At 42.0% G+C, this 26,617-nt stretch overlaps 2 protein-coding genes across 7 annotated transcripts in view; one reads left to right on the top strand and one right to left on the bottom strand.

The window, feature by feature from the left end:
• The first annotated feature begins 3,000 nt into the window (after positions 1–3,000).
• On the top strand, positions 3,001–25,798 carry TOMM20L (translocase of outer mitochondrial membrane 20 like). 4 transcript variants are annotated; one of them, XM_033187895.1, is made up of 5 exons: positions 3,001–3,624; positions 3,813–3,880; positions 10,376–10,457; positions 14,340–14,482; positions 25,556–25,798. In XM_033187895.1, exons 1-5 carry the CDS (start codon positions 3,231–3,233, stop codon positions 25,694–25,696), a joined length of 828 nt encoding a protein of 275 aa, XP_033043786.1. In that variant the 5' UTR covers positions 3,001–3,230; the 3' UTR covers positions 25,697–25,798. The 4 variants fall into 4 exon arrangements, with proteins under 4 accessions (XP_033043786.1, XP_033043787.1, XP_033043788.1 ...); XM_033187896.1 differs by having other exon boundaries at positions 3,005–3,624; positions 3,813–3,856; XM_033187897.1 differs by lacking the exon at positions 25,556–25,798 and adding an exon at positions 15,534–15,667 and having other exon boundaries at positions 3,011–3,624.
• The window catches only part of TIMM9 (translocase of inner mitochondrial membrane 9), a 30,225-nt gene continuing 19,260 nt past the window's right edge, over positions 15,653–26,617 (bottom strand). For all 3 annotated transcript variants that reach the window (XR_004431589.1, XM_033187900.1, XM_033187901.1), the window contains 4 exons: positions 25,794–25,881; positions 18,927–18,991; positions 17,849–17,944; positions 15,653–16,172 (listed from right to left, as the gene is read on the bottom strand). Coding sequence is in view for 2 of the 3 variants with exons in the window: in XM_033187900.1 (XP_033043791.1) it covers positions 16,038–16,172; positions 17,849–17,944; positions 18,927–18,965 (270 nt within the window). In the remaining variant the exon portion in view is untranslated. The remainder of the gene's footprint in view (positions 16,173–17,848; positions 17,945–18,926; positions 18,992–25,793; positions 25,882–26,617) is intronic.

The raw sequence follows: 26,617 nt of genomic DNA, 5'->3' as shown, positions 1-26,617 counted from the left end.
AGCCACCATGCCAGGCCTTCCTCAAGATTAGGAATTAGACAGATACCTACTCTAACTGGCTGCTGCATTTTTTTTTTTTTTTTTTTGCTTTTTTTCTTTCCCTGAGACAGGGTCTGACTCTGTTACCCAGGCTGTAAGTGCAGTTGTTGGATCACAGCTCACTGCAGCCTCCATCTCCTAAGCTGATGCCATCCACCCGCCTCAGCCTCCCAAGTACCTGTGAGTACAGGCCCACGTCACCATGCCTGGCTAATTTTTGTAGTTTTTATAGTTACAGGGTCCCACTGTGTTGCCCAGGCAGGGTTTGAACTCCTGTGCTCAAGTAATCCTCCCATATTGACCTCCCAAAGTGCTGAGATTACAGGCATGAGCCACCACGCCTGGCCTCTCACCACTTCCATTCAACATTGTACTAGGAGTTCTAGCCAGAGCATTCAGGTAAGAAAAAGAAACCATATAGGTATCTAGACTGGCAAGTTTAGCAAGATTGTGGGATGCAAGTTTAATATACAGAAATCAATTGGATTTCTATGCACTAGCAATAAAGAGTGAATAACTGGAAATTTTAAAATACCATTTACAGTACCATAAAAATATGAAGTATATTGGGATAAATCTGACAGGATGGGAAAGACCTCTATTGAAAACTGCAAGATATTGCTGAGACAAAGACAGTCTTTAGGAGGGACTATACCTTGTTCATGGATCATAAAACTTAGTATTGTTGAGATTCTTTGCTCCTCAAATTCAGTGCAATGCCAATAAAAATACCAGCAGGCATCTTGTAGAAATTGACAAGCTAATTATAAAATTCTTTTGGAAATACAAAGGACCTAGAGGAGCCGAAAAGAACTTTGAATAAGAACTAAGTTGAAAGCCTAGCATTACCTAATTTCAATAATCATCATCAGGCTATAGTAATCAACAACAGGGTGGTACTGGAATAAGATGGACAAATAGAGCAATAGAACTGAATAGCCAAAAATAAGCTCTCATATATATGGATAAGTGATCTTTGACAAAGGTGCCCAGGCAATATGGTAAAGATAAGTCAGCCTTTTAAGGAAATGGTGCAGGGCGGGCACAGTGGCTCACGCCTGTAATCCTAACACTTTGGGAGCCCAAGGCAGGCGGATCACTTGAGGTCAGGAGTTAGAAACCAGCCTGGCCGACATGGTGAAACCCCATCTCTACTAAAAAAAAAAAACCACAAATATTAGCCGGGCATTGTAGTGGGCACCTGTTATCCCAGCTACTCAGGAGGCTGAGGCAGGAGAATCACTTGAACCTGGGAGGCTGAGGTTGCAGCAAGCTGAGATCAGGCCATTGCACTCCAGCATGTGCAACAGAGCGAGACTCCGCCTCAAAAAGAAAAAGAAAAAGAAAGAGGGAGGGAGGGAGGGAGGGAAGAAAGGAAGGAGGGAGGGAGGGAAGGAAGGAAGGAAGGAAGGAAGGGAGGGAGGGAGGGAGGGAGGGGAAACAGTTGGACATCCATATGCAAAATAAATTGAGGGAGGGAGGGGAAACAGTTGGACATCCATATGCAAAAAAATTAATTTGGATCCCTACCTTGCAAGATATATGAAAACAAAGTCGATCACAAACTTAAATAGATCACAACATGGATCAGAAAACCTAAAACTATAAAGTGTCTAAAAGAAAATAGGAGAAAATATTTCTGACCTTTTGCCTAACTGGGTTAGGCAAAGATTACTGGATACAACATCAAAAGCATAAAGTAACAAATTGATAAATTGGACTTTACCAAAATGTAAAACTTTGGTACTTTAAAAGACACTGTTAAAAGAATAAAAACACAAGAAACAGACTGGGAGAAACTATTTGCATATTACACATCACATAAGGACTTCAGAATATATAAAGAACTATCAAAACAGGGAAAAAATGCAATTTCTAAAAAATAGACCAAGGATGTGAACATATACTTCAACTAAGAAGATATATGGATGGCAATTATGCACATTAAAAAAAGATGTTCATCAAGAGAATGAGAAGACAAACCACAAACTGGGAAAAAATATTCGTAAAAGACATACCTGATAAAGGATTGTTATCCAAAATATACAAAGCTTAAAACGCAACACTAAGAAAACAAACCTGATTTAAAAATTGGCAAAGGCCGGGCGTGGTGGCTCAAGCCTGTAATCCCAGCACTTTGGGAGGCCGAGACGGGCGGATCACGAGGTCAGGAGATCGAGACTCATCCTGGCTAACACGGTGAAACCCCGTCTCTACTAAAAATACAAAAACTAGCCGGGCGAGGTGGCGGGCGCCTGTAGTCCCAGCTACTCGGGAGGCTGAGGCAGGAGAATGGCGTAAACCCGGGAGGCAGAGCTTGCAGTGAGCTGAGATCTGGCCACTGCACTCCAGTCCGGGCGACAGAGCGAGACTCCGCCTCAAAAAAAAAAAAAAAAAAAAAAAAAAATTGGCAAAAGATTTCAACAGACATCTCACCCAAGAAGATATACAAATGGCAAATAAGCATAGGAAACAATGTTCAATATCATATGTGTATGTCATTTGAGAACTGCAAATGAAAACACTGAGATACTACTACACACCTATTAGAATGCAAAAAACTAAAACACTGACAATACCAAATGCTGGGGAAGATGTGGAGCAACGGGAACTCTCATTGCTGGTAGGAATGCAAAAATGCTACAGCCACTTTGGAAGACAGTGTGGCTGTCTTCAGTCTTTCTTTTCTTTTCTCTCTTCTTTTCTTTCTTTCTTTTTTTTTGAGATGGAGTCTCGCTGTGTCGCCCAGGCACTGGTGCACTCGTGGGATCTCTGCTCACTGCAAGCTCTGCCTCCCGCGTTCACGCGATTCTCCTGCCTCAGCCTCCCGAGTAGCTGGGACTGCAGGTGCCCACCACCACGCCCGGCTAATTTTTCCTATTTTTAGTAGAGACGGGGTTTCACCGGGTTAGCCACGATGGTCAACCTCGTGACCTCCTGACCTCGTCATCCGCCCACCTCAGCCTCCCACCGCGCCCAGCCTTCAGTTTCTTATAAAACTAAACATAGGTTGGGGAGTACGGGCTAGTGTTAGACAATGCGAACTAGGAGGTGACCAAAGTTGACCTTAGAGTCAACTTAATTTTGCAGGTGAGGGAAGAGAGGCCTAAACGACCACCGGCTCCCAGTAAAGCAGATTCGCAGCATACTGTGCTTTGCCCAAATCGGTGTTGTAGACACAGGGCAGAGGCATGTTTGGAGAAAGGGCTCAGAATTTGGAGTGCGACAGACGTAGGTTCGAACAGAGCTCTGCTAATTGGTGGCTGCGCGGGCTCCCGCACACATCCTCCCGAACGCTCGGCTTCCTCGCCGGTCCACAAGCCTGGGCGCGAGGCGTCAACGCGCCGCTGAGTGCGCAAGAGGCCGCGAGGCCGGATGGGCCGCCGCGCCGACGCCCCCTGCCGGCCGGCCCGCGCCCAACGCTCCGCTTGTGGGACGCCCGCGGCCGGATGCCCTCCGTCCGCTCCCTCCTCGGCCTCTTGGCGGCCGCGGCGGTCTGTGGCGCCTTCGCCTTCCTAGGCTACTGTGTTTACCTCGACCGGAAGCGGCGCGGGGACCCCGCGTTCAAGCGCCGCCTGCGGGACAGTGAGTGGGACCGAGGCGGAGGCGCGGCCGGGTCGGGCAGCGCGGGCGGGCTGCCGGCCGGGAGGGCCCCCCTGTGAGAGGCCGGGCCGTGAGTGCCGCAGCTTCTGCCGAGGGGCTCGCGGCGCCCGGGCGGGGAGGACCACTCGGCCCACGCCTCCCAGCCAGCACGTGCCGTGTTGTGTTCGCAGAAAGAAGAGCCGAGCCTCAAAAGCCTGAGGAGCGGGGCACGCAGGTGCAGTGCTTTCGATCCACGCAGGTAGCTCAGTAGACGCAGGTCCGGGCTCGCTGGGTTTCTTGGCTCCCGGCGGGCTCAGCAGCAAGTATTCCCTCAGCCGCCCGCCGCCCGCGCCGGGGAAGAGGCCTGCCCTCGCGCCCCAAGCACCGCCCAAAGCACCGCCTCAGGCTCAGTCACTCGCCTCTCACAAAAGGGAGGGAAGGAGGGAGAAGTTGGAGTTGTAAAAGGGCAGCTGTAAAGCAAAACATTGTACAACAGGCACTTCTTTTAATTGGAAGAAGGAAGAGGAGGCTTTTGCCCTTTCTGAGCCGCGCAGGACACTTAGAAACCCAGACTGGCCACGGTCACATGGCGGTAACTTCTAGATTGTTCTCCCGCAGGGCCTTTCTTGTAGCTCGGAAGCAGAAGGCATCTTCGTGTTTTCTAAGTCTGCGGCAGAATTTGATTAGTCCCTTTTTTGTTGTTTTTAAGAGACGGTCCGGGCGCGGTGGCGCACGCCTGTAATCCCAGCACTTTGGGTGGCGAGGCGGGCATATCACATGAGGTCAGGAGTGCGAGACCAGCCTGGCCAACATGGTGAAAGCCTGTCTCTACTAAAAATACAAAAATTAACCGGGAGTGGTGGTGTGTGCCTGTATCTCACCTACTCGGGAGACTGAGGCAAGAGATTTGCTTGAGTCCAGGAGGCGGCAGTTGCAGCCTGGGCGACAGAGCAAGACACTGCCTATAAAAAAAGACAGACACAAGGGTGTTCCTGTGTTGCCCGGGCTGATCTTGAACTCCTGGCCACAAGCAATCCGCAGTTGATTCTGGATGTTTCCTTCGCTGAGATTGTTAGCCAGAGCACCTACACGTGTCTGTGTGATCTGAGATTCATTTGTGTGGTGGGCTGTGTCCCAAGGGGCAAGCAAACGCATATTAGAGAGAGAGCACGCACATGCATGTGAACTAGAACATGTGCTCATGTGGGAGAGCAGATGGTACCACTTTTGGCAACATTGAAGCCTACTCAATTTAAAGGGAGAGGAAATAGATTCTGCCTCTCAACAGGGATGGCAAGATTCTGAAAGCACTTGTGTGACCGGGAATATTGCGGTAGCCATTTTTGAAACGTGCAGTTTTTCCGGAGAAGACTTTGTAGCGGAAGTGACATTGAACTGAGCCTGGAAGGATGATGAATTTGTGGCTTGGTTTCAGGGGATAGGACACAGGATGGAGGGAACAGCATGTGCATAAAGATGCAAAGTGGGGCATCTGCCAAGCACATTCAGTAAACCAGTTTGGCAAAGGAGTCATACTGAGGAATAGTGGGTGGTAAGATTGGAGAGCGAAAGTAGGGATTGAATTAAGGAAGGCTTGCTTTGAAGGCCAGGTTAAGGAATTGAGATTCAATGGAGGAATTACTGAAGATTTCTAAGCAGGAATTTTTTAAAAAGAAGGAAAGAAAGGCAGAAGACAACCATTCTTAGATTGATCAGGCAGGAGTGTACTTAATGGACAGGAAGAGAAAACAAGCTATTGCAGCGATTTAGATGAGAGGTAATAAAAATCCTGAACTGTGGTGGTGGTAGTGGTAACTCGGAAGAATACAGTTCATGCCGACTGAGTAAAGGGTAATGGAGAGGCAGAGTCAAAGACACTTCTGGGGTTTCAAAATGGAATCACAGTAGAGAATAAAAGCCCGTTTGACATAGTTAGCTGGGTAGGGAGTGTCCAAAGAGCTGGACATGGGAGTGGAGATGCCTTCCCTGACTTGACTGGGACAGAGCTTGATACAGCTGCATGTCCCTCTTCATTGTCCATGGTTTCACTTGCACATTTATGTAATTATTTAATTAATGCCTTCTGTTTATTACACTAAACTCTGTGAGGGCAGACTTTGATTTTTACTCTCCATTGTTTCCAGTGCTTAGAACGGAGTCTAGTGCGGTAGGTGCCCAGCAAATGTTTGTTGAATATGGTTATTCATTGTAGGCAGAGGGAAATACCTTGTGCAGAGGCACAGAACATGAAATTGTAATATTCAAGGAGTGTTATGGCCAGAGAGATAGCTGAGGGTCAGTTTAGTGTCTTATTGTGGAGGACTTTGCATGCCAAACTGAAAAGTCAGGACATTTTTCTGTTGTGGTGGATAACTAATGATGGTGACTTTATTTCAGAGAAAAGACACAATTATTTTGGTTTTATTTTTTAAATAAGACAATTCTGGTTCTAGTGTGGAGAAAGGAAGTTGAAGACAGGAAAATCAGTCAATGACAGTTCATATGGGAAATAATGAATGATTTATATTAATATAATCATATTTTAATTACAATATAATTTAATTATATTCGTATTAAGCCATAACTAAGTCATACTGTAATTTATTGATATGAATCAATAATTATTAATAATAAATTGTTAATATATTATTTCCCATATAGGAAATAAATTATTTCAATTGAGGAAGCAGCACAAGCAGGATTTTTCAAATGTTTTTTCATGTAATTGTCACAACTCTATTCTGTTTTTTTTTCTTTTTTGACACAGAGTCTCACTCTGTTGTCTAGGCTGGAGTACAGTGGCATGATCACAGCTCACTGCAGCCTCAACCCTTTTGGGTTTAGGTGATTCTCTCACCTCAGTCTCCTAAATAGCTGGGACTACAGGTGCACACCACGTCCAGCTAGTTTTTGTATTTGTACAGTGACAGGTTTCGCAACATTGCCCAAGCTGGTCTTAAACTCCTGAGCTCAGGCAGTCTGCCCGCGTTGACATCCTGAAGTGTTGGAATTACAGGAGGGAGCCACTGTGCCTGGCCTCTATTTTCTTTTTTTTTTTTTTTTTTTTTTTTTGAGACAGAGTCTTGCTCTGTCGCTCAGGCTGGAGTGCAGTGGCCGGATCTCAGCTCACTGCAGGCTCCGCCTCCCGGGTTGATGCCATTCTCCTGCCTCAGCCTCCGGAGTAGCTGGGACTACAGGCGCCCGCCACCTCGTCTGGCTAGTTTTTTGTATTTTTTAGTAGAGACGGGGTTTCACCGTGTTAGCCAGGATGGTCTCGATCTCCTGACCTCGTGATCCGCCCGTCTCGGCCTCCCAAAGTGCTGGGATTACAGGCTTGAGCCACCACGCCCGGCCCTGGCCTCTATTTTCATTTTACAGATGAATAAACCAAAGCAGAGAAAGTCGTCTCTTCTCACCACCTTTTCTAGGGTCTTTCTTCCTCTTCTTCCCAGGACTTTCCCAAAGTATGGTCCATTGCTGCATTAGAGTTACCTGGAGCATTTGTTAAAATATGGATTATTTGACCCTGATCCCAGCAATTCTGATCCAGTAGCCTGGGGAATTCTTGCTGGCACAGTGACTGTCAGACTTTAGGATCCATAAGAATCACCTGAAGAGCTTGTTTAAAAATGCAAATTCCTGGGCCCTACTCCCAGAGATTGATTCAGTAGGTCTGGGTGGAGCCCAAGAAACTGCAGTTTTAACAGATGCTTTGTGAAACATGGGCCTTGGGTTCTGTACTCTTCCCCCTCTGCCTAGAAGATCCTTGCCTTCTCCAAAAGTGATTTCAAATGTGCTACTCTAGACCTGGTGTCCCAAGTTTCATCTGTCTACCAGACTCTGTCATCTGGACGTTCTGTTGGCACCTCACCTTAGTGTGTCCAGAAGTAAGTTCATCATCTCCCCCATTACCACTGCACCTACTCCTGTTTCCTTACTATGCTCCTGGTGTCACTAGCCTCCCTGCTATGACCCTGACTCATCTTGTTTAAATATCAGCTTCATCCATCATAAACAATGACCAATTCTTATTTTCAAATGCTCTATTTCATATATATATATATATATATCCCACTTGTCTATTTCTATTGCTTCCCTGCGACTAAAGGCTTTTATTACCTTTTACCCAGGTTATTGAAATAGTTTCCTAACTTGTCGCCCTGCCTCTATTCTTATGCTGTTAGAGTAAATTTCTTCTAAATGGCAGCTCTGAATATGTAATTCCTTGCAGTAGCTGCCTACTCTACAGATTAAAGACCAGCTTTGCTGGGCGCAGTAGCTCACACCTGTAATCCCAGCACTTTGCGAGGCTGAGGTGGTCTGATCACCTGAGGTCAGGAGTTCAAGACCAGTCTGGCCAACATGGTGAAACCTCATCTCTACTAAAAATACAAAATTAGTCGGGCATGGTGGCACATGCCTATGGTCCCTGCTACCTGGGAGGCTGAGACAAGGGAATCGCTTGAACCTGGGAGGCGGAGGTTGCAGTAAGCCAAAAGTTGCAGTGAGCCAGGATCATGCCACTGTACTCCAGCCTGGGCAACAAAGTGAAACTCTGTCTCAAAAACAACAAAAACAAAAACAAAAAACAAAACCAGCCTCCGCTTGGTGCTATGCCTTTGATGGGTGCCTATTCCAATTGACTGCCTTGTTTTCCTAGGGATTGGAAATAATATATGAAAAGTTCCTAGTTTATAGCTGGCCTTCAATAATGGTTATATTGTTGCTACATTTACCCTATCATGGCCAGCACAGTGGCTTAACGCCGGTAATTCCAGCACTTTGAGAGGCCGAGGCTGGTGGATCACGAGGTCAGGAGTTCGAGACCAGCCTGGCCAACATGGTAAAACCCCGTCTCTACTAAAAATACAAAAATTAGCTGGACATGGTGGTGTGCACCTATAATCCCAACTACTCAGGAGGCTGAGGCAGGAGAATCACTTGAACCCGGGAGGCGGAGGTGGCAGTGAGCCGAGATTGTGCCACTGCACTCCAGCAAACAAACATTTACCCTACCATAATCCAGCTAATTAAGTTCACTTGGTATGTTCCCTGCAATTTTGCGTTGCTTATACTTTCCTCATCAGACTTTCACTGAACCTCTCCACATCTCAAACGCTATCTTTTCTGAGAAGCCTTTGACAATTCTCCAACTAGATGTGATGTCTCTGTACTTTGAGCCCCAGAGGACATTGGACTTCTTGTTGTACCTACATGATCCCTTTCCCTTTATTAGACTGTGACTCCTTGGGGATGGGCACAGGGTTCTTGGTCTCCAATTCCTTCCAGCTTTTCCTGTAGTGTCCTGCCCTTGCTAGTCCTCACTAAACATCTATTGAGTAAAACCTCTGATGTTACTGATTATTAGTATATTTGATGATACAAGCTTAAGAGATGACCCCTGGCCGGGCGCCGTGGCTCATGCCTGTAATCCCAGCACTTTGGGAGGTTGAGGCGGGCAGATTACAAGGTCAGGAGATCAAGACCATCCTGGCTAACAAGGTGAAACCCCGTCTCTACTAAAAATACAAAAATTAGCTGGGCGTGGTGGTGGGTGCCTATAGTCCCAGCTACTTGGGAGGCTGAAGGAGGAGAATGGCTTGACCCCAGGAGGTGGAGCTTGCGGTAAGCCTAGATTGCGCCACTGCACTCCAGCCTGGGCAAGAGAGTGAGACTCCGTCTCAAAAAAAAAAAAAGGTGACCCCTTTCCAGGCTCATTGCATTTTAAAAAGAAAATTCTTGGGGGAAAACAAAAACAAAAACCTTACAGATTTGAAACACTGGAGCTGAAGTAACTGGCAGTGGAGTTGATATTTTGGGCTAGGGTTTGCACAGTGTACCTTGAAAGACTAGCCCTAGATGTAGTACCAATGATGATGCCATCTTGTGGCCATGGTAGCCTTCATGAACCAACCGCAGTAAACCAAAGCATCCTTCTGAACACTCACTCCCCTGCCAACCCCCCACCAGGTCCTTTGTCCCTTTCCTTTTGAGGGTGTGAGTACAGAAGGCTTAGCATAGTTTCTTGTTTCCCCTAATAGAGAATTACTGTTGCATGAACAGGTTTCACTACTAAAAAGACCAAAATGACCTTGTAAGCCAGAGAAATCATTGCAACCAAATCAACAGGCACTGTTAATATCCCTGGCAAGAACATAATTTTGCAACATACAAAACTACCTTTGTTATATTAATTACAGTAGGATTTCTGCTATATGTGGGTGGGTAAAATATGGGATGAGAGTTACTTATTATAAGCATCTCAACCTAACAAATATGTCATTTTTTAAAAATCACTTAAAATCCCATTTTAGAAAATTGGTATAATATTTAAAGAACAACTACATTTGTCATAACTTTGGATTTAGAGACTAGGTTCAAGATGTCATTTTTTTTTTCTTCCTTTTTTTTTGTGAGAGAGTTTCGCTCTTGTTGTCCAGGCTAGAGTGCAATGGTGTGATCTCAGCCAATTGCAACCTCCATCTCCCAGGTTCAAGTGATTCTCCTGCCTGCGCCACTACGACTGCTAATTTTGTATTTTTAGTAAAGACAGGGTTTCTCCATGTTGGTCAGGCTGTTCTCGAACTACCGACCTCAGGTGATCCGCCCGCCTCGGCCTCCCAAAGTGATGGGATTACAGGCGTGAGCCACCGCATCTAGCCCAAGATGTCCTTTATAAATAAAAAATAATTTGATCAGTAACCATATTCCTTACATTCATTACTCATTGTTAAATATTTTATGAATATTTTAGTTGTGGGATCCAGCGAAGAATAAAAAATTGCAAGAACTTTTCTTGCAAGAGGTACGGATGGGAGAACTTTGGTTATCTAGAGGTAAGAATGTAAATGTTCTTTTGTGAGTTACGACAGTTTATTCTTAAGAAATATTTATTAGTATTTGTATGTCAAATAACTAGCTGGATGTGTTAGCCAACTTCCCTCACTAAAGAAAAACTATCCCAGCATGTTCACTTCATCACACTGTATTACTGCATTATGTTAGAGTTTAGTGTTCAAGTTGCAGACTTGGAAGCGGGCAAACAGAGTAGCAAAGTCAAATACAAAAACACCTCATTTATTGTTATATAAAATTCTAAGTCAGTGAGTTTTCCAAGTGACTAAATGTTAAGAATAAAAACTTTTTGCCAGGTGTGGTGGCTCATACTGGTAATCCCAACACTTTGGGAGGCCAAGGCAGGAGGATTGCTTGAGGCCAACAGTTTGAGAACAGCCTGGGCAACAAAGCAAGACCCTGTCTCTACAAAAAACTTCAAAAATTAGTTGGGTACCATGGCATGTGCCTGTAGTCCCAGCTACTCAGTAGGCTGAGGTGAGAGGATCACTTGAGCCCAGGAGTTTGAGGTTGCAGTGAGCCATCATCTTGCCACTATACTCCAGCCTGGGAGACAGAGACTCTGTCTCAAGAAAACAAACAAAACAACTTTTAAAAATTCTAACTGCTTTATAAAAATGTTTCTGCTTTCTTAGAATATTCTTAATACTTATTTAGTTTGTTGATAAATAAATTCCCTATGAATGTCCATTCTTTTACTATGTTTAATGGAGTGATGCCTGTCGGGGCTATCTTACACTTAATGGTCATATTTTGAGTTATAATTTATTCCTACCTAATTCCAGGTGGATTTGAGAAAACTTCATAATATTGTTAGGCAAAATGATGGTAGATAATATTATTATTGTATAAATATTATAATCATAATGTCCTTATTCTGGTGTTAAACCCTGGAAAGGAAAATTTGTCTTGAGGCTTCTTAATTTAAGAAGTAACTGATGTTGCTGGATAAATCAGTATTACAAAACCCATTAGTACAATGTATATATATTTTTTAAGTGTTGCAAACTCCCTTGCATATCACAGTGCCTGTACCTGTTTTTGCCTCTGTTTTTTTTTTTTTTTAAAAGGTTTTGTTTTTCAATCTGTAAGCAGCCTCCTCCAGGATTTATAAAAACAAAGAGGAAGTCAAAATCCTAGACAACTCACAGCAATAGCCAAGATTTTTATTCAGTGTCTTAAAACTATTATAAAGGTTTTGAGAAATGAAAAAGTTGTGGGCATTCAAAATCATTGCACATTAATCACTATAATTTGTATTTTAGTATTTTATTTAGTATTGATCTTTGCTTTCAGATGGAGTAATTTTTAAAATGGACTAAAAATACCTGCTAAATATTAATGATTTTTGCTTTTAGATGGAGTAATTTTTGAAATGGACTAAAAATACATGCTAAATATTGATGACAAAATGTACAGTTAGAACTGACTTAAATGATATAAACAGAAGTGACTTTACATAAACCAGTGAAGCTTATGTCTAAAGACCTTTATATGCATAGGCCTCTAAGGCCCCCTAGCAATTTTTTTTTTTTCTTTTGAGATGGAGTTTCACTCTTGTTGCCCAAGCTGGAGTGCAATGGCGCAATCTCAGCCCATTGCAACCTCTGTCTTTCAGGTTCAAGCGATTCTCCTGCCTCAGCCTCCCAAGTAGCTGGGATTACAGGCATGCACCACCACACCCAGCTAATTTTGTATGAGTAGTAGACACAGGGTTTCACCATGTGGGTCAGGCTGGTCTCAAACTCCTGACCTGAAGTGATCTAACTGCCTTGGCCTCCCAAAGTGCTGGGATTACAAGCATGAGCCACCATGCCCAGCCACCCCTAGTAATTTTGTATTCATAATTTTATATTCTTTTTTGTAAACAAGGACCCTCAAATTGTGGGAAAGAAAGTTCTGGATTATAAGTCAAAAGAAAAAAGATAACATATTTTATCACATTTTATTCCTATTCACTTTATGCTTAAGAGCTAAGATGTAATGTTCAATTAGATTTAGAGGTGATCTGAACACATGTTGCAAACTTGGGTTTTTAAATTTTTAACTGCTATTTAATAGCTTTTTTATTTTGGGGGGACAATGTCTCACTCTGTCACCCAAGCTGGAGTGCAGTGGTGTGATCTTGGCTCAGCCTTCTGGGTTCAAGCAATTCTCATGTCTCAGGCTCCCAAGTAGCTGGGATTATATAAGTGTGTGCCACCATGCCTGGCTAATTTTTCCATTTTTAGTAGAGACTGGGTTTTGCCATGTTGGCCAGGCCGGTCTCAAACTGGCGTCAAGTGATCCGCCCTCCTCAGACTCCCAAAGTGTTGGGATTACAGGTGTGAGCCACCACGCCCAGCCCCCTAATAGCTCTTTACAGAAGTTTTATACTTCCATATTTTACTTACACTGCAGTTCTCGGTCTTGGCTGCTTATTCTTTAATTCTTCATCAAACCCCAAACCAATTAAATCAGAATCTATGGGGCTGGAACCCAGATGTCAATATTTTTTTAAAAATCTCCCTAGGTTTCTAAAACATTGAAAACAAACCAGTACAGTATTCTATCCAATGTGGCAATTTTTCACCCAGTTTTCTGCAGTCTTCTTAACTTTCTCCACTCCCCTTTGACATCACCCACAATTTTCATCATTTTGCTGTCAGGTAAAATATAGTTCTGTAGCCATCTCAGTGGTGGCTATGTCTGTATAAGACCATAGGGCCAATAATTTTGATTGAAATTTCTGAGGAGCTGGTATGATTTAATTTATTGGTTGGTTAAATTATTTGACCAAATTGATTGTTTTGTATTGTTAGCACCACCAATCTTGAGAACAGGCACTATTATATCTTATGTTGAAAATGTAAAATTAATGTATTTAAGTCAGGACATATCCCTGTTGTTTTTTAGTTTAAGCTTAATATGAATCTTTGGAAAGCATTTTTTTCTGTCATGCACTCTTCTCTTCATATGACCATGTATTTCAACCGATAAATGGAAAACTAGTTTCAGCTAATAAAAATGTATTATTATACTTACTAGGGCCGTATTTTATTTTCTACCTAGTTATATGAAGTATGTCAAGATTTCAACTCCTGTGATTACCGAATACCTGAAGAGAGGCAGTACTCTAGTCTCGAGGGTCAAAAAATTAGATTATATTCCTAATGCTGACATTAATCAGCATTGAAACTATACATCATTTCACTGATCTTTGCCTCAGTTTCCTTAAAGTAAAACAAGGGAGACTAAAGTCATTCCATGTTCTAACTTAAACAGAAATGCTATGATTTTCACTCTTCACATATTTTCATTCTTTGTTACTTCAAAGCCAGTTATCCTAAAACTCATTTTAAAACTGTGCTTAAAAATCAGAGTTCATAAATCTCTTATTTTTTCCTCAGGGTATGTAATTCATGTTACACTAAATCTTGTTTCAACTCTTTGATAGTGAAATCTTTTTTTTTTAAGTTCCATTTAGCTGGAACATGTTTAATCTATCCTATTTTATCAATCACACATGTAAAGATAACCTTCAGATATTAATAAAAGCAGACAACTGCTTACAAAAAACCTCAGTATCCTCTTCCCTCCATACCCAAATTATAGAACACGAGCATTTCCAATGCAAAAGTGCACTTCTAAACAGTAAGAGTATACTTGCTGTAATTTGGCTCAAAATTATTAATATTGCAGCTTCACCACTAAGAAACTCAACGTCTTCCCTCATATTTGTACTGTACTCTTCACAAGACTTGTCTAAGTAGTCTTTAGCTTGATATGCTTTTAATTTTTAATCTTGTTGCTTTCTTGGATTTGTAGAATGTCTGTTTTAAAGAACTTTAAAATTTTGCTCAAAACTTGTCATTCTGTTTCAGGAGAGCATAGAATGGGGGTTCAACACCTCAGCAATGCCCTTTTAGTGTGTGGGCAACCACAGGAACTTCTGAAGGTTTTCAGACACACACTCCCTCCCAAGGTATTTGAGATGCTGTTGCACAAAATTCCCCTTATTTGCCAGGTGAGCACATATTTAATTATCTTTGTGAAATGTACACAGTAAATAGCTATGTTATGCTTGACTACGCAGAAATATCAAAGTATATCTGTGAATTGCCCAGAATCTTAAATAAGTGAAATCTCTGACTTTTTGGCTGCTTTAACATGAAGCAAGCCTATTCTTTCAGGTTCCTTTGATTATAATAAATTGTGTATTTTCTTGAGTATTACCTGTATTTCAACACTTCAGTTTTAAAGCAGAACAATACTTCTACTTCCATTAACATACAAAACATAAAAATCGCTTTGGTAAATTTAAACATACAGGCTAATTAGCATTCTCTTATAGGTTTAAAATGGTATTGAATGAAATCCATTCATAAGCCAGTTGATTAGTAAGTTTTAGTCCACTTGCATTTTACTAAACTACTTGGTATACATATGCATCAACTAGAATTTCCTGCAAATGCTTGGATTCATTTCAGGATTCATTGGCCATAAGACATTAACTTTGGTTCACTTTTTATCATTGGCAAGCCTTGGAATCTATCATATTTAACTGTCAGCTTCTGAACAAAACACAAACATGAACTCCATTACAGTGACTCTTAAACATTCCCAAACTAGGGCAGATGGGATGGTTTCCTGAAGATATATGAAAATGTAGGTAAGATAAGAATATGTGGCTAGGCGCAGTGGCTCATGCCTGTAATCCTAGCACTTTGGGAGGCTGAGGTGGGCGGATCACTGGAGGTCAGGAGTTTGACACCAGCCTGACCAACATGGTGAAACCCCGTCTCTACTAAAAATACAAAAATTAGCCAGGCATGGTGGCACACACCTGTAATCCCAGTTACTTGGGAGGCTGAGGCAGGAGAATTGCTTGAACCTGGGAGGTGGAGGTTGCAGTGAGCCAAGATCACACCATTGCACTCCATCCTGGGTGACGAAAGCAAAACTCCATCTCAAAAAAAAAAAAAAAAAAGGAATAATGCCCACCCTGACACAAGGGAGGCAAGAAAAGGATTGTGCATTGAAATGATTAGCAAGTAACTGTTTTATGTATTCACCAGCAATTTGAGGCAGACATGAATGAACAGGAATGCTTGGAGGATGATCCTGATTGAAAAACATTTCAACGTATCCACAGTCCAGTGAGAATACTATGGTACCATACAGTATAAACAACTGCTCAGTGATATTTCCATTTATTTTACTTTTAGTAATAAAAATTTGTCTATCTTATACATGATTGAACACATAGTTGCTTTAAAATTAACAGTCACAATTGAAGAAACAATGGTTTATTTTTCTAATCAAGTGACCAAGCTACTGAATCATAAGGCCTCAACAAATGTTGCATCTTATTATTTCATTGAACAATAAGACCTTCTAGTTTGATTATTCCTGGTAAATAGCAATTTTGTTTCTCCAGTGGTTTCCATTTGCCAAACAGTCATGACAGATGGTTTAACATTGTGGCTACTGCTTTCAGGGGATTCTATCAGATGAGTCCTCATTTCCAATAAAGCAGCTATTGGCAATCTTTCATCAAAAGTTCATCCATCAGGAATTCTCTATCGTGGTTGGCCAAGGAGTCCTGCTTTGGCTGCCAGGGCTTCATTCTGCTGAATATGATATTCCTGAAATCTCATGGATATTCTTTGTGTCATTTTTAAATATTTCTGTAAGCAATGTTCTGAACAGGTGGTCTAGGAATGAAAAGGGAAGATATAAGAGGCAACACAAAAATATGAATTTTTAAAAATGCATGTATTCTAAAAGAACAGTGTGTAGTTTGCTTTTCTTTGAATATATCTGAGAATTAAATAGTATTAATTGGCAGCAACTGACCATAGCTTTTAATTGATACTTTCATCCACTGACAAGCATTAATATATATTGAATGCCTGCCAGTTTGTAGTCACTAAGAGCAATGGTAAGTCTCTGCTTTCAAGAAGCTTCTGGACTAGATTTTCTGCAAGTGTATTAAGTGAAAGCCCACATTCCTATCCTCTTGTTTCGATTGTTAAAATGTAGACCCAGTAGTAAGTTTGTTCCTTTTTAATGAGAAACAACATTCTTAATTCTCAACCTTTTACTTTTCATTTATTTAATTAATTTATTTATTTTTTGAGATGGAGTCTCGCTCTGTCGTCCAGGCTGGAGTGCAGTGGCGTGATCTTGGCTCACTGCAAGCTCTGCCTCCTGGGTTCAGGCCATTTTCCTGCCTCAGCCTCCCGAGTAGCTGGGACTACAGGTGCCTGCCACCATGCCTGGCTAATTTTTTGTATTTTTAGTAGAGACAGGGTTTCACTGTGTTAGCCAGGATGGTCTCGATCTCCTGACCTCGTGATCTGCCCGCCTTGGCCTCCCAAAGTGCTGAGATTACAGGCATGAGCCACCGTGCCTGGCCTATTTATTTTTTTGAGACAGGTTCTGTCTCTGTTGCCCAGGGTGGAGTGCAGCGGCTCACTGCGGCCTCAACCTCCTGGGTTTAAGTTACCCTCCTACTTTAGTCCCTGGAGTAGCTGAGACTATAGGCACACACCACCATGCCTGGCTAGTATTTCATTTTATTTTTTAGTAGAGACAAGGACTGGTTTTTTTGTTTTTGTTTTTGTTGACAGGGTCTTGCTCCGTCGCCCAGGCTAGAGTGCAGTGGTGCAATCACAGCTCACTGCAGCCTCTGCCTCCTGGGCTCAGGTGACCCTCTCACCTCAGCTCCAGAGTAGCTGGGACCACAGCCATGTGCCAACGTGTCCAGCTAATTTTTTTTTTTTTTTTGTAATTTTTGTAAAGACAGCGTTTCACCATGTTGCTGAGGCTGGTTTCGAACTCCTGGGCTCAAGTGATCCACCTGCCTTGGCCTCCCAAAGTGCTGGGAGTTCAAAGTTACAGTGAGCTATGATTATGCCATTGCACTCCAGCCTGGGTGACAGAGCGAGACCCTGTCTTAGAAAAAAAAAGTTAAGACTTCTAATAGGATTAGGTTTTCAATATGAGCCATCAAAGTCAAGCTTTGCTTTTTCCAAAGCCAACTAGAATTCCCAGGGCCATACAGAAAGGCTGTGCCAAATTTCTCTAGGTAGGCCATCTTGACTGAAAGCTAATTAGTAAGAATCTTTGTTGTGAAACAGTAACTCAGCAGCTGCAGGCATCTTCTCTAAAATGGTCTGACTTGGTACAATGTAACTATCATATTAAATTTGGCACTGTTAAACTCAATGCCGTGGTTCAGTGGCTGCTTCAGTTCTTCTAAGCAATGGAACATAAAAGGTAGTCTAAATTCCTGTAATAAGTAGGAACAAGTAAAATGCTTAAGGGGCTCCTACTTATAGTGTTTATGACAGGCCTGGAGAATTTCAGTGAGTAACACTTTTCATACCTCTTCAGGTTTTACTTCTCTTGTTGTGAAGTCTTTAACACAGTCCAAAAAGCAGGTCTCTGTAAGTTTATTGTAGGTCCCGAGAAATTCCTTAAACTACAAACAAACCAGAATGTTCTTTAGTATTTGGTTTTTAAAACAAAGATGCTTTGAAACTTCAATTACTAGTATTTTATATTTAGACAAAATATACCATAACACTTGAAATCATAGTTATTATGCTACTTAAATGGGTACAATATGATCTACAGAACAGTTTTATTTTCTAGTTGAATATTTAATTTTTTCTTGATTATCAGTTAAATGAAAGATACATATGCTTGGCTGGGCGTGGTGGCTCATGCCTGTAATCCCAGCACTTTGGGAGGCTGAGGTGGGCGGATTATCTGAGGTCAGGAGTTTGAGACCAGCCAGGCCAACATGGTGAAACCCCGTCTCTAATAAAAATACAAAAATTAGCTGGGCATGGTAGCACATGTCTGTAATCCCAGCTACTCGGGAGGCTGAGGCAGGAGAATTGCTTGGGCTCAGGAGATGGAGGTTGCAGTGAGCCAAGATTGTGCCACTGCACTACAGCCTGGCCGACAGAGCAAGACTGTCTCAAAAAAAAAAAAAAGAAAAGAAAAGAAAAAAATACACACACTTTATAACATTTAATATCCATTTTGGAAATGAAATAGAAACAATTGTTTTGTGAAACCACTGACTGACATTTTTTTTTTTTTTTTTTTGGAGATGGAGTCTTGCTCTGTTGCCCAGGCTGTAGTGCAATGGTGCAATCTCGGCTCACTGCAGCCTCTGCCTCCTGGGTCGAGCAATTCCCGTGCCTCAGCCTCCCAAGTATGCTGCGACTAGAGGTGTGCGCCAGCACGCCCAGCTAATTTTTGTATTTTTAGGAGACGGAAGTTTCACCACGTTGGCCAGGCTGGTCTTGCCTGACTTCAAGTGATCCACCCATCGGGGCCTCCCAACGTGCTGGGATTACAGATGTGAGCCACTGCACCCAACCTGACACAGTGGCATTAATAGCATCTTACATTTTTTGCAAAATATTTTCCCCTTATTAAGAATACCTTACCTGTTTTATCTGATCAGATTCTGGTATTTGTGCAGCCATATTCTTCTGGTACCTTTATTAGTCACCTAATTTAAAAATTCAAAAAAAAGTTTGTCAATCTATAAACAGATATTTTTAGTCTAACTGAAGTTAAGGAATCACTGCTCATATTTTATAAATCTGTGTATGTAACTGTATGCCACCCCCAATATCTCAGATCATTAATGACCATAGAACCTTACAGCTGAGAATTAGATTTCTTTTTTTTTTTTTTTGAGACGGAGTTTCACTCTGTCACCAGGCTGGAGCACAGTGGTGTGATCTCAGCTCACTGCAACTTCCACCTCCGGGTTCAAGCAGTTCTCCTGCCTCAGCCTCCCGAGTAGCTGGGACTACAGGTGCACACCACCACACCCAGCTACTTTTTGTATTTTTAGTAGAGATGGGGTTTCACCCATGTTGGCCAGGACGGTCTCGATCTCTTAACCTCGTGATCCACCCACCTCGGCTTCCCAAAGTGCTGGGATTACAGGCGTGAGCCACTGTGCCCGGCCAGAGAATTATATTTTCTTTTTTTTTTTTTTGAGACGGAGTCTGGCTCTGTCGCCCAGACTGGAGTGCAGTGGCCGGATCTCAGCTCACTTCAAGCTCCGCCTCCCGGGTTCACGCCATTCTCCTGCCTCAGCCTCCCGAGTAGCTGGGACTACAGGCGCCCACCACCTCGCCCGGCTAGTTTTTTGTATTTTTTTAGTAGAGACGGGGTTTCACCGTGTTAGCCAGGATGGTCTCAATCTCCTGACCTCGTGATCCGCCCGTCTCGGCCTCCCAAAGTGCTGGGATTACAGGCTTGAGCCACCGCGCCCGGCCGAGAATTATATTTTCTAATGCTAGTTTGGGACTCAAAGGCCCTGTCTATCGAAATTTCCAGTTTTAAGATAGTTTGCTCTGCTACCTTGCTAAGCTACTTGTTTAAAGCCCCATTCCTAGGAGGATTATAAAGGAAACCAAGATGGTGAGGTTTGGGCTTAAAAAAACAATAAAAAAAGCTGGGAGTGGTGGCTCACACCTGTAATCCCAGCACTTTGGGAGGCCGAGGCAGGTGGATCACTTGAAGTCAGAAGTTCAAAACCAGCCTGGCCAACACAGTGAAACCCTATCTCTACTAAAAATACAAAAATTGGCCGGACATGATGGCATATGCCTGTGGTCCCAGCTACTCGGGAAGCTGAGGCAGGAGAATCACTTGAACTCAGGATGTAGAGGTTACAGTGAGCCGAGATCACGCCACTGCAATAGAGGCTGGGCAACAAAGTAAGACTCCATCTCAATAATAATAATAATAATAATAATAAAAATAAAGGAAATCGAGATTTTTGCTGTTTTCATAAAATTACTTAACTATTTCACTAGTCACCAATTTGCTTATTTTAAATTTTTTACTATTATACTTAATCGAATATATCAAAAATATCAAAAATTTTCACATTTCAACATGCAATCAACATAAAAAGTATTAATAAGACATTTTACATTCCTTTTCTTGTAGTAAGTCTTTGATTTTGGTGAGCATTTTACACTTATACCACATCTCATTTGAATGCTAAATTTCATCACAAATACTTGGCCTATATTTAGGTTTAATAAAATCTATAGTTGAAAAAGTGGATTCACATATCTGAGCCACTCCAAATACACTTAAAATTAGTTGCTAATTTAACTCTGACCCTTACTACTAATGAACCTTTTACAATATAAATACAGACGTTCTAAACAAACACCAGTTAACAAACACCATTTGCTTAGAAATAGACAACCCTCATGAAAGATATTCAGAGTTTTAAAAGAAAGTTACAGGAATTATACATTCTACTACACATTCTATAGTTCAGAAAGGGCAATCACAGAGACTAATCAGAAACTTCTATTTATAATCTAACCTGGCGGCAACAGGGAAGAAAAGACAAGTAAGTAAAAAAGCCTTTCTGAATTACTGAGATTTTCACATATCCTAAATGTAGGACTTAGGTTCAGTTAATCTAGATGTAAGAATGTGTATCACATTATTTATTTACTATATCCTGGCTAGTTCTAAAAAGGTTGAGCATTTCATATAAAAGATTTGTACAGGCTGGACATGGTGGCTCATGCCTATAATCCCAGCACTTTGGGAGGCTGAGGCAGACAGATCAAGAGGTCAGGAGATTGAGATCATCCTGGCTAACACAGTGAAACCCCATCTTTACTAAAAATACAAAAAATTAGCTGGGAGTGGTGGCGGGCGCCTGTAGTCCCAGCTACTCGGGAGGCTGAGGCAGGAGAATGGCATCATGAACCCGGGAGGTGGAGCTTGCAGTGAGCTGAGACCGCACCACTGCACTCCAGCCTGGGCGACAGAGCCAGACTCCGTCTTAAAAAAAAAAAAAAAAAAAAAAAAAAAAAAGATTTGTATAAAATAAAGCTGTTTAAAATAGAAATTAAACAGCATGTAAAAGGAAAACATGAATCATGTACACTGTAGACTAACATAAATGCTACACATTTTATTTAGTTCAGAGTTTTCTGATAACCAAGACAAAAATGATAAACTGGATGTGCAAATCTTTATTAGCTTATCAATTATTAAAGTCTGTGAAACACATAAAATTTTTATGAAGCTTTGTTGAAACTAGTAGTAAATTCAAGTTTAGAACAAAGCATATGCCACCATCATGAAAAAAATTAACATTCAGCTTTTGATTAACACATACAATCAACAGTAATTCCGTTCCACCAGTCTCAATCATACCTATACTTTCCTCCTTTTTGCATTTATTCTTCCCTCCTCTTTTTCCCTTATCCTATAAAATCACAATAACTAGGCTCACGCTTGTAATCCCAGCACTTTGGGAGGCTGGGGCAGGTGGATCACCTGAGGTCAAGAGTTTGAGACAAGCCTGGACAGCCTAGTGCAACCCTGTCTCTACTAAAAATACAAAAATTAGCCGGACGTGGTGGCTCATGCCTGTAATCCCAGCTACTCAGGAGGCTGAGGCAGGAGAACTGCTTGAACCCTTGGGTGGAGGTTGCAGTGAGCCAAGATTGCAGCACTGCACTCCAGCCTGCGCCACATAGTGAGACTCTTGTCTCAAAAAAAAAAAAAAAAAAAAAAATCACGATAACTACTGACATTTTAAAAAATGTGATTTCCTTCATATGCACAGAAAAGCCTCCCCATTCCCCAGTGAGTGTCAGTGGAAACCACACAGGGAGCCTGGTTTCCACCCCAATTGGCAGTAATGAGGTGCCCATCTCCCATCTACTCTGGAGTGGTATCAAAGGAGGCCTACTTGACATTCAGGACTTGCATTACTGCCTTATGACAATTAGGCCACATACCCTACTAATGTCAGTGGAGGCCACACAGGGAGAGTAATGAAGCACCGTAGTCCTTCCCAGTCAGGGAGTTACCAATGGAAGCCTGGTGAGACAGAATGCCCACTCTACCCAGCAGTAACAAGAAACTCCCTGCCCTTCCCCTCAAGTGTCAGAGTGAGGAACATGAATTTCTACTTCCATCTGGCAGTAATGAAGTGGTACCTCCCACCACTTCCCCTCATGGAGCATTGTCGAAAGGAGCCAGATAAAAGGATTAAATAAAATCTAGAGCCTCATAACATGATATGCAAGATGTCCAGGATGCAATATATTAAAAAATCACTCATCACAGCAGGAACTAGGAAGATCTCAAACTGAATTTAAAAAAGACAATCAGCAGATGCTCAACATTGAGGAACATGTTAGGATTATCTGACAAAGATTTTTAAACAGAACCTTGTAAATACTTCAGTGAGCAATTATGAACACGCTTGAAACAAATGAAAAAATAGAAGGTCTCAGCAAAGAAATAGAAATATCAAGACCCAAATGGAAAGTTTAAGAAGTGAAAAATAGCCGGGCGTGGTGGCTCAAGCCTGTAATCCTAGCACTTTGGGAGGCCGAGACGGGCAGATCGCGAGGTCAGGAGATCGAGACCATCCTGGCTAACACGGTGAAACCCCGTCTCTACTAAAAACTACAAAAAACTAGCTGGGTGAGGTGGCGGCGCCTGTAGCCCCAGCTACCTGGGAGGCTGAGGCAGGAGAATGGCGTGAACCCGGGAGGCGGCGCTTGCAGTGAGCTGAGATCCGGCCACTGCACTCCAGCCTGGGTGACAGAGCGAGACTCCGTCTCAAAAAAAAAAAAAAAAAAAAAGTGAAAAATACAATAACCAAAATAAACTAAATGAATAAAATCAATAGGAGAATGGAGGGGACAGAGGAATCAAAGAATTGGAAGCCAGAAAATAGAATTCTTCAATCCCGCTGGGTGCTGTGGCTCACGCCTGTAATCCCAGCACTTTGGGAGGCTGAGGTGGGTGGATAATCTGAGGTCAGGAGTTCAAGACCAGCCTGGCCAACACGGTGAAACCCCGTCTCTACTAAAAATACAAAAAAATTAGCTGGGCGTGGTGGCGTGTGCCTGTAATCCCAGCTACTCAGGAGGCTAAAGCAGAATTGCTTGAACCCAGGAGGGGTTGTTTGTAATATTCCTGTATCCTTTTGATGTCTATAAAACCTGTAATAATGTACACCATTTCATTCCTGATAGTGTAATTTGTAACTTCTCTCTTGCTAGTAAGTTTGTCAGTTTTATTAATCTTTTCAAAGAACCAGCTCTTTTTTTCTCTTTTCATTTAAATTGATTTTTGCTCTTTATTTCCTTCATCGGGTTCATTTTGCTCTTCTTTTTTAGGTGCTTGAGGTAGGAGGAGCTTGGATTACTGATTTAAGACCCTTCCTTCTTCCTTTCCTTCCCTTTCTCTTCCCTTCCCTTTCCTTTCCCCTTCCCTTCCCTTTCCCTTTCTATAGTTCACATCAAAAAAGAACACAGATTTGATTTCCTTCACAGATTTCCTTCCTATAATGCCAAAATTTGTTGTTTTTTAAAAAAAATTCCATCCTTGTATTTCTTTGGGTTATCAACCAGAGGTCAGAGAAACAAAGTATGAAATTTTATTTTATTTTTTTGAGACGGAGTTTTCACTCGTTGCCCAGGCTGGAGTGCAATGGCACAATCTCAGCTCACCGCAACCTCCACCTCCCAGGTTCTCCTGCCTCAGCCTCCCAAGCAGTTGGGATCACAGGCATGCGCCACCACACCTGGCTAATTTTGTATTTTTAGTAGAGACGGGGGTTTCTCCACATTGATAACGCTGGTGTCGAACTCCTGACCTCAGGTGATCCTCCTGCCTTGGCTTCCCAAAGTGTTGTGATTACAGGCATGAGCCACCATGCCTGGCCGAAAGTGTGAAATCTTTAAATGTTCTCTAAGTTTCAGACTGGAACCCTCTGTTGCCTCTACACATACCTTGTCCTTATTATACACCTCATGGTGACAAATGATGGTTGTTAACTAAAAAATCTGAAAAGACATGTATGAGGAATGCCCAAGTGCTTTTGGTATGGATCTTCTTTATTCATTAGATAATGTATTAATATATATTACTTAAACAGTGTATGTTTCCGCTTTTCAGTGAAATAAAGTTTATCATACTATAAAAGTAATATATTTATTGAGAATTTGAAAAACAAAAGATAAATAGTTCTACCGTTCACAGACCACTATGTTAACATTATGATTTATTTTCTTTAGAATCACTCAATTATGTATTTTATTTATTTTTGAGATTTATTTATTTATTTATTTATTTTTCAGACAGAGTCTCACTCTGTGACTCAGGCTGGAGTGCAGTGGCACAATCTCAGCTCACTACATCTTCTGCCTCCTGAGTAGCTAGGATTACAGGCATGCACTACCACACCTGGCTAATTTTTGTTTAGTAGAGACAGGGTTTCACCATGTTGGCCAGGTTGGTCTTGAACTCCCGACCTTAGGTAATCCACCCACCTCAGCCTCCCAAAGTGCTGGGATTATAGGCATGAGCCACCGCGCCCAGACCAATTTCATTTTTGTTGTTGTTTTTTTTGTTTTTTCCAGACCTACAGTTGAACTCAAGAGCTAACAATCAGCAGTTTTCTTATGTCTGCTTAAATCTCTAAAGCTGTCCTCTGTAGTCACCAGTATCTATCAAGATTACGGTATAGGCCAGGCACAGTGGCTCACACCTGTAATCCCAGCCCACTGGGAGGCTGAAGTAGGTGGATCATTTGAGGTCAGGAGTTCAAGACCAGCCTGGTCGACATGGTAAAACACCCGTCTCTACTAAAAATACAAGTTAGCCGGGCATGGTGGTGGGCGCCTGTAGTCCCAGCTACTCAGGAGTCTGAGGCAGAATTGCTTGAACCTGGGAGGCAGAGGCTGCAGTGAGCCGAGATTGTGCCATTGCACTCCAGCCTGGGTGATAGAGTGAGACTCTGTCTCAAAAAAGAAAGAAAAAAAAGATTATGGGATACATAATTGTAGGCAACTGGTTCAGAGAAAATACTGGAGATGACTGAGTAAATAAATGATTTTCAGAGTTACTTGCTAATTTGAGGTCTTATAAATCTTTCACTATTCACTTTGCAGTTATTTAATAGTAAGCTTAGACTGACAAATTCCACCAGCCACATAAACCACCTGATGGTAAGAACAGATAGCAGTAATGTGGTTTTCCTTTTATTTGATCCTAGTTTCCAGATATTACAGCAAATATTTGTTGTTATAGCGGCAAAGACCCATCGGGGTTACCTTCTGATTATATCCCTGAAACTTGGAGAAGGAGAGAAGAAATAAGCGAATTCAAGAATCACTGGCTTAGATCTCAGGAATGACTACAATGATGCTGTTATTCTTGTGGCAAACAAAATATATCATAGAACCAGGGAACTTAAGAATAATGGGAGATCTTTTCAGTCATCAAGCTCAAACCTTTTCTGATGCATGAGTTTCCTTTCTGTTCTGGAAAAGTAGTTGTCCAACCTTTGCTTGAATGTCTCCAGTAAGGCCTGATTCTTACCTGAAAAATGAGGTAATATGATTACTAAGTCCCCTTCAAGTTCTAATAGTCTTTTCAATGAAATGTAAACTTCTATTGGCTAATCTTTTTTTTTTTTTTTTAAAGTTTCTTCCTTTTTAGTAAGTGAAATTAGTTTCCTCTAGTCTGAGGTTACAATTCTTTGTCATATGTGTTACTATTAAAAAAAATACTTAATGTCATGCTATCCTTATTTGTCCAGGCATAAGTATACATTACACTTCCCATATGATTTTCCTACTAATTCTGGGAGGGATGGTTCAGAAATCTTAAGAAACTTACATGAGGTCACTTATACAGATAGTAACTGGGCAGCTGCAGCCTAACTAAAGTGTTTGGACTTCAAAATCCAGTAATTTCCCCATTGCACCTATAAAATGACCTATTTAAGACCTATAAAATGTCTTATAAGCTATTATGGCATATATCATCTATCTAAAAATATTTTCCAAATAGCCAAATATATGTTATAAGCTAAGTAACTGACCAGGTGCAGTGGCTCAATCCCAGCATTTTGGGAGGCTGAGTTGGGTGGATAGCTTGAGCCCATAAGTTCTACACCAGCCTGGGCAACATGGCAAAACCCCATCTCTACGAAAAATACAAAAATGAGCCAGCATGGTGGTGTGCGCTTGCAGTCCCAGCTACTCAGGAGGCTGAGGCAGGAGGATCACTTGAGCTCAGGAGCTCGAGGCTGCAGTGAACCATGATCAAGCCA

The sequence above is a fragment of the Trachypithecus francoisi genome, unplaced genomic scaffold, assembly GCF_009764315.1.
Source record: "Trachypithecus francoisi isolate TF-2019V2 unplaced genomic scaffold, Tfra_2.0 Lachesis_group3, whole genome shotgun sequence".
Lineage (NCBI taxonomy): Eukaryota > Metazoa > Chordata > Mammalia > Primates > Cercopithecidae > Trachypithecus > Trachypithecus francoisi.
This window is presented reverse-complemented; position numbering and strand designations above follow the sequence as displayed.

What these genes read in the sequence shown, in the direction of transcription:
- TOMM20L (XM_033187895.1), top strand. Translation starts at nt 3,231, where the DNA reads ATGTTTGGAGAAAGGGCTCAGAATTTGGAGTGCGACAGACGTAGGTTC. An exon ending in AGTGCTTTCGATCCACGCAG is followed by an intron (nt 3,881 to 10,375) that starts GTAGCTCAGTAG and finishes TGAATATTTTAG; the next exon opens with TTGTGGGATCCAGCGAAGAA. An exon ending in AGAACTTTGGTTATCTAGAG is followed by an intron (nt 10,458 to 14,339) that starts GTAAGAATGTAA and finishes ATTCTGTTTCAG; the next exon opens with GAGAGCATAGAATGGGGGTT.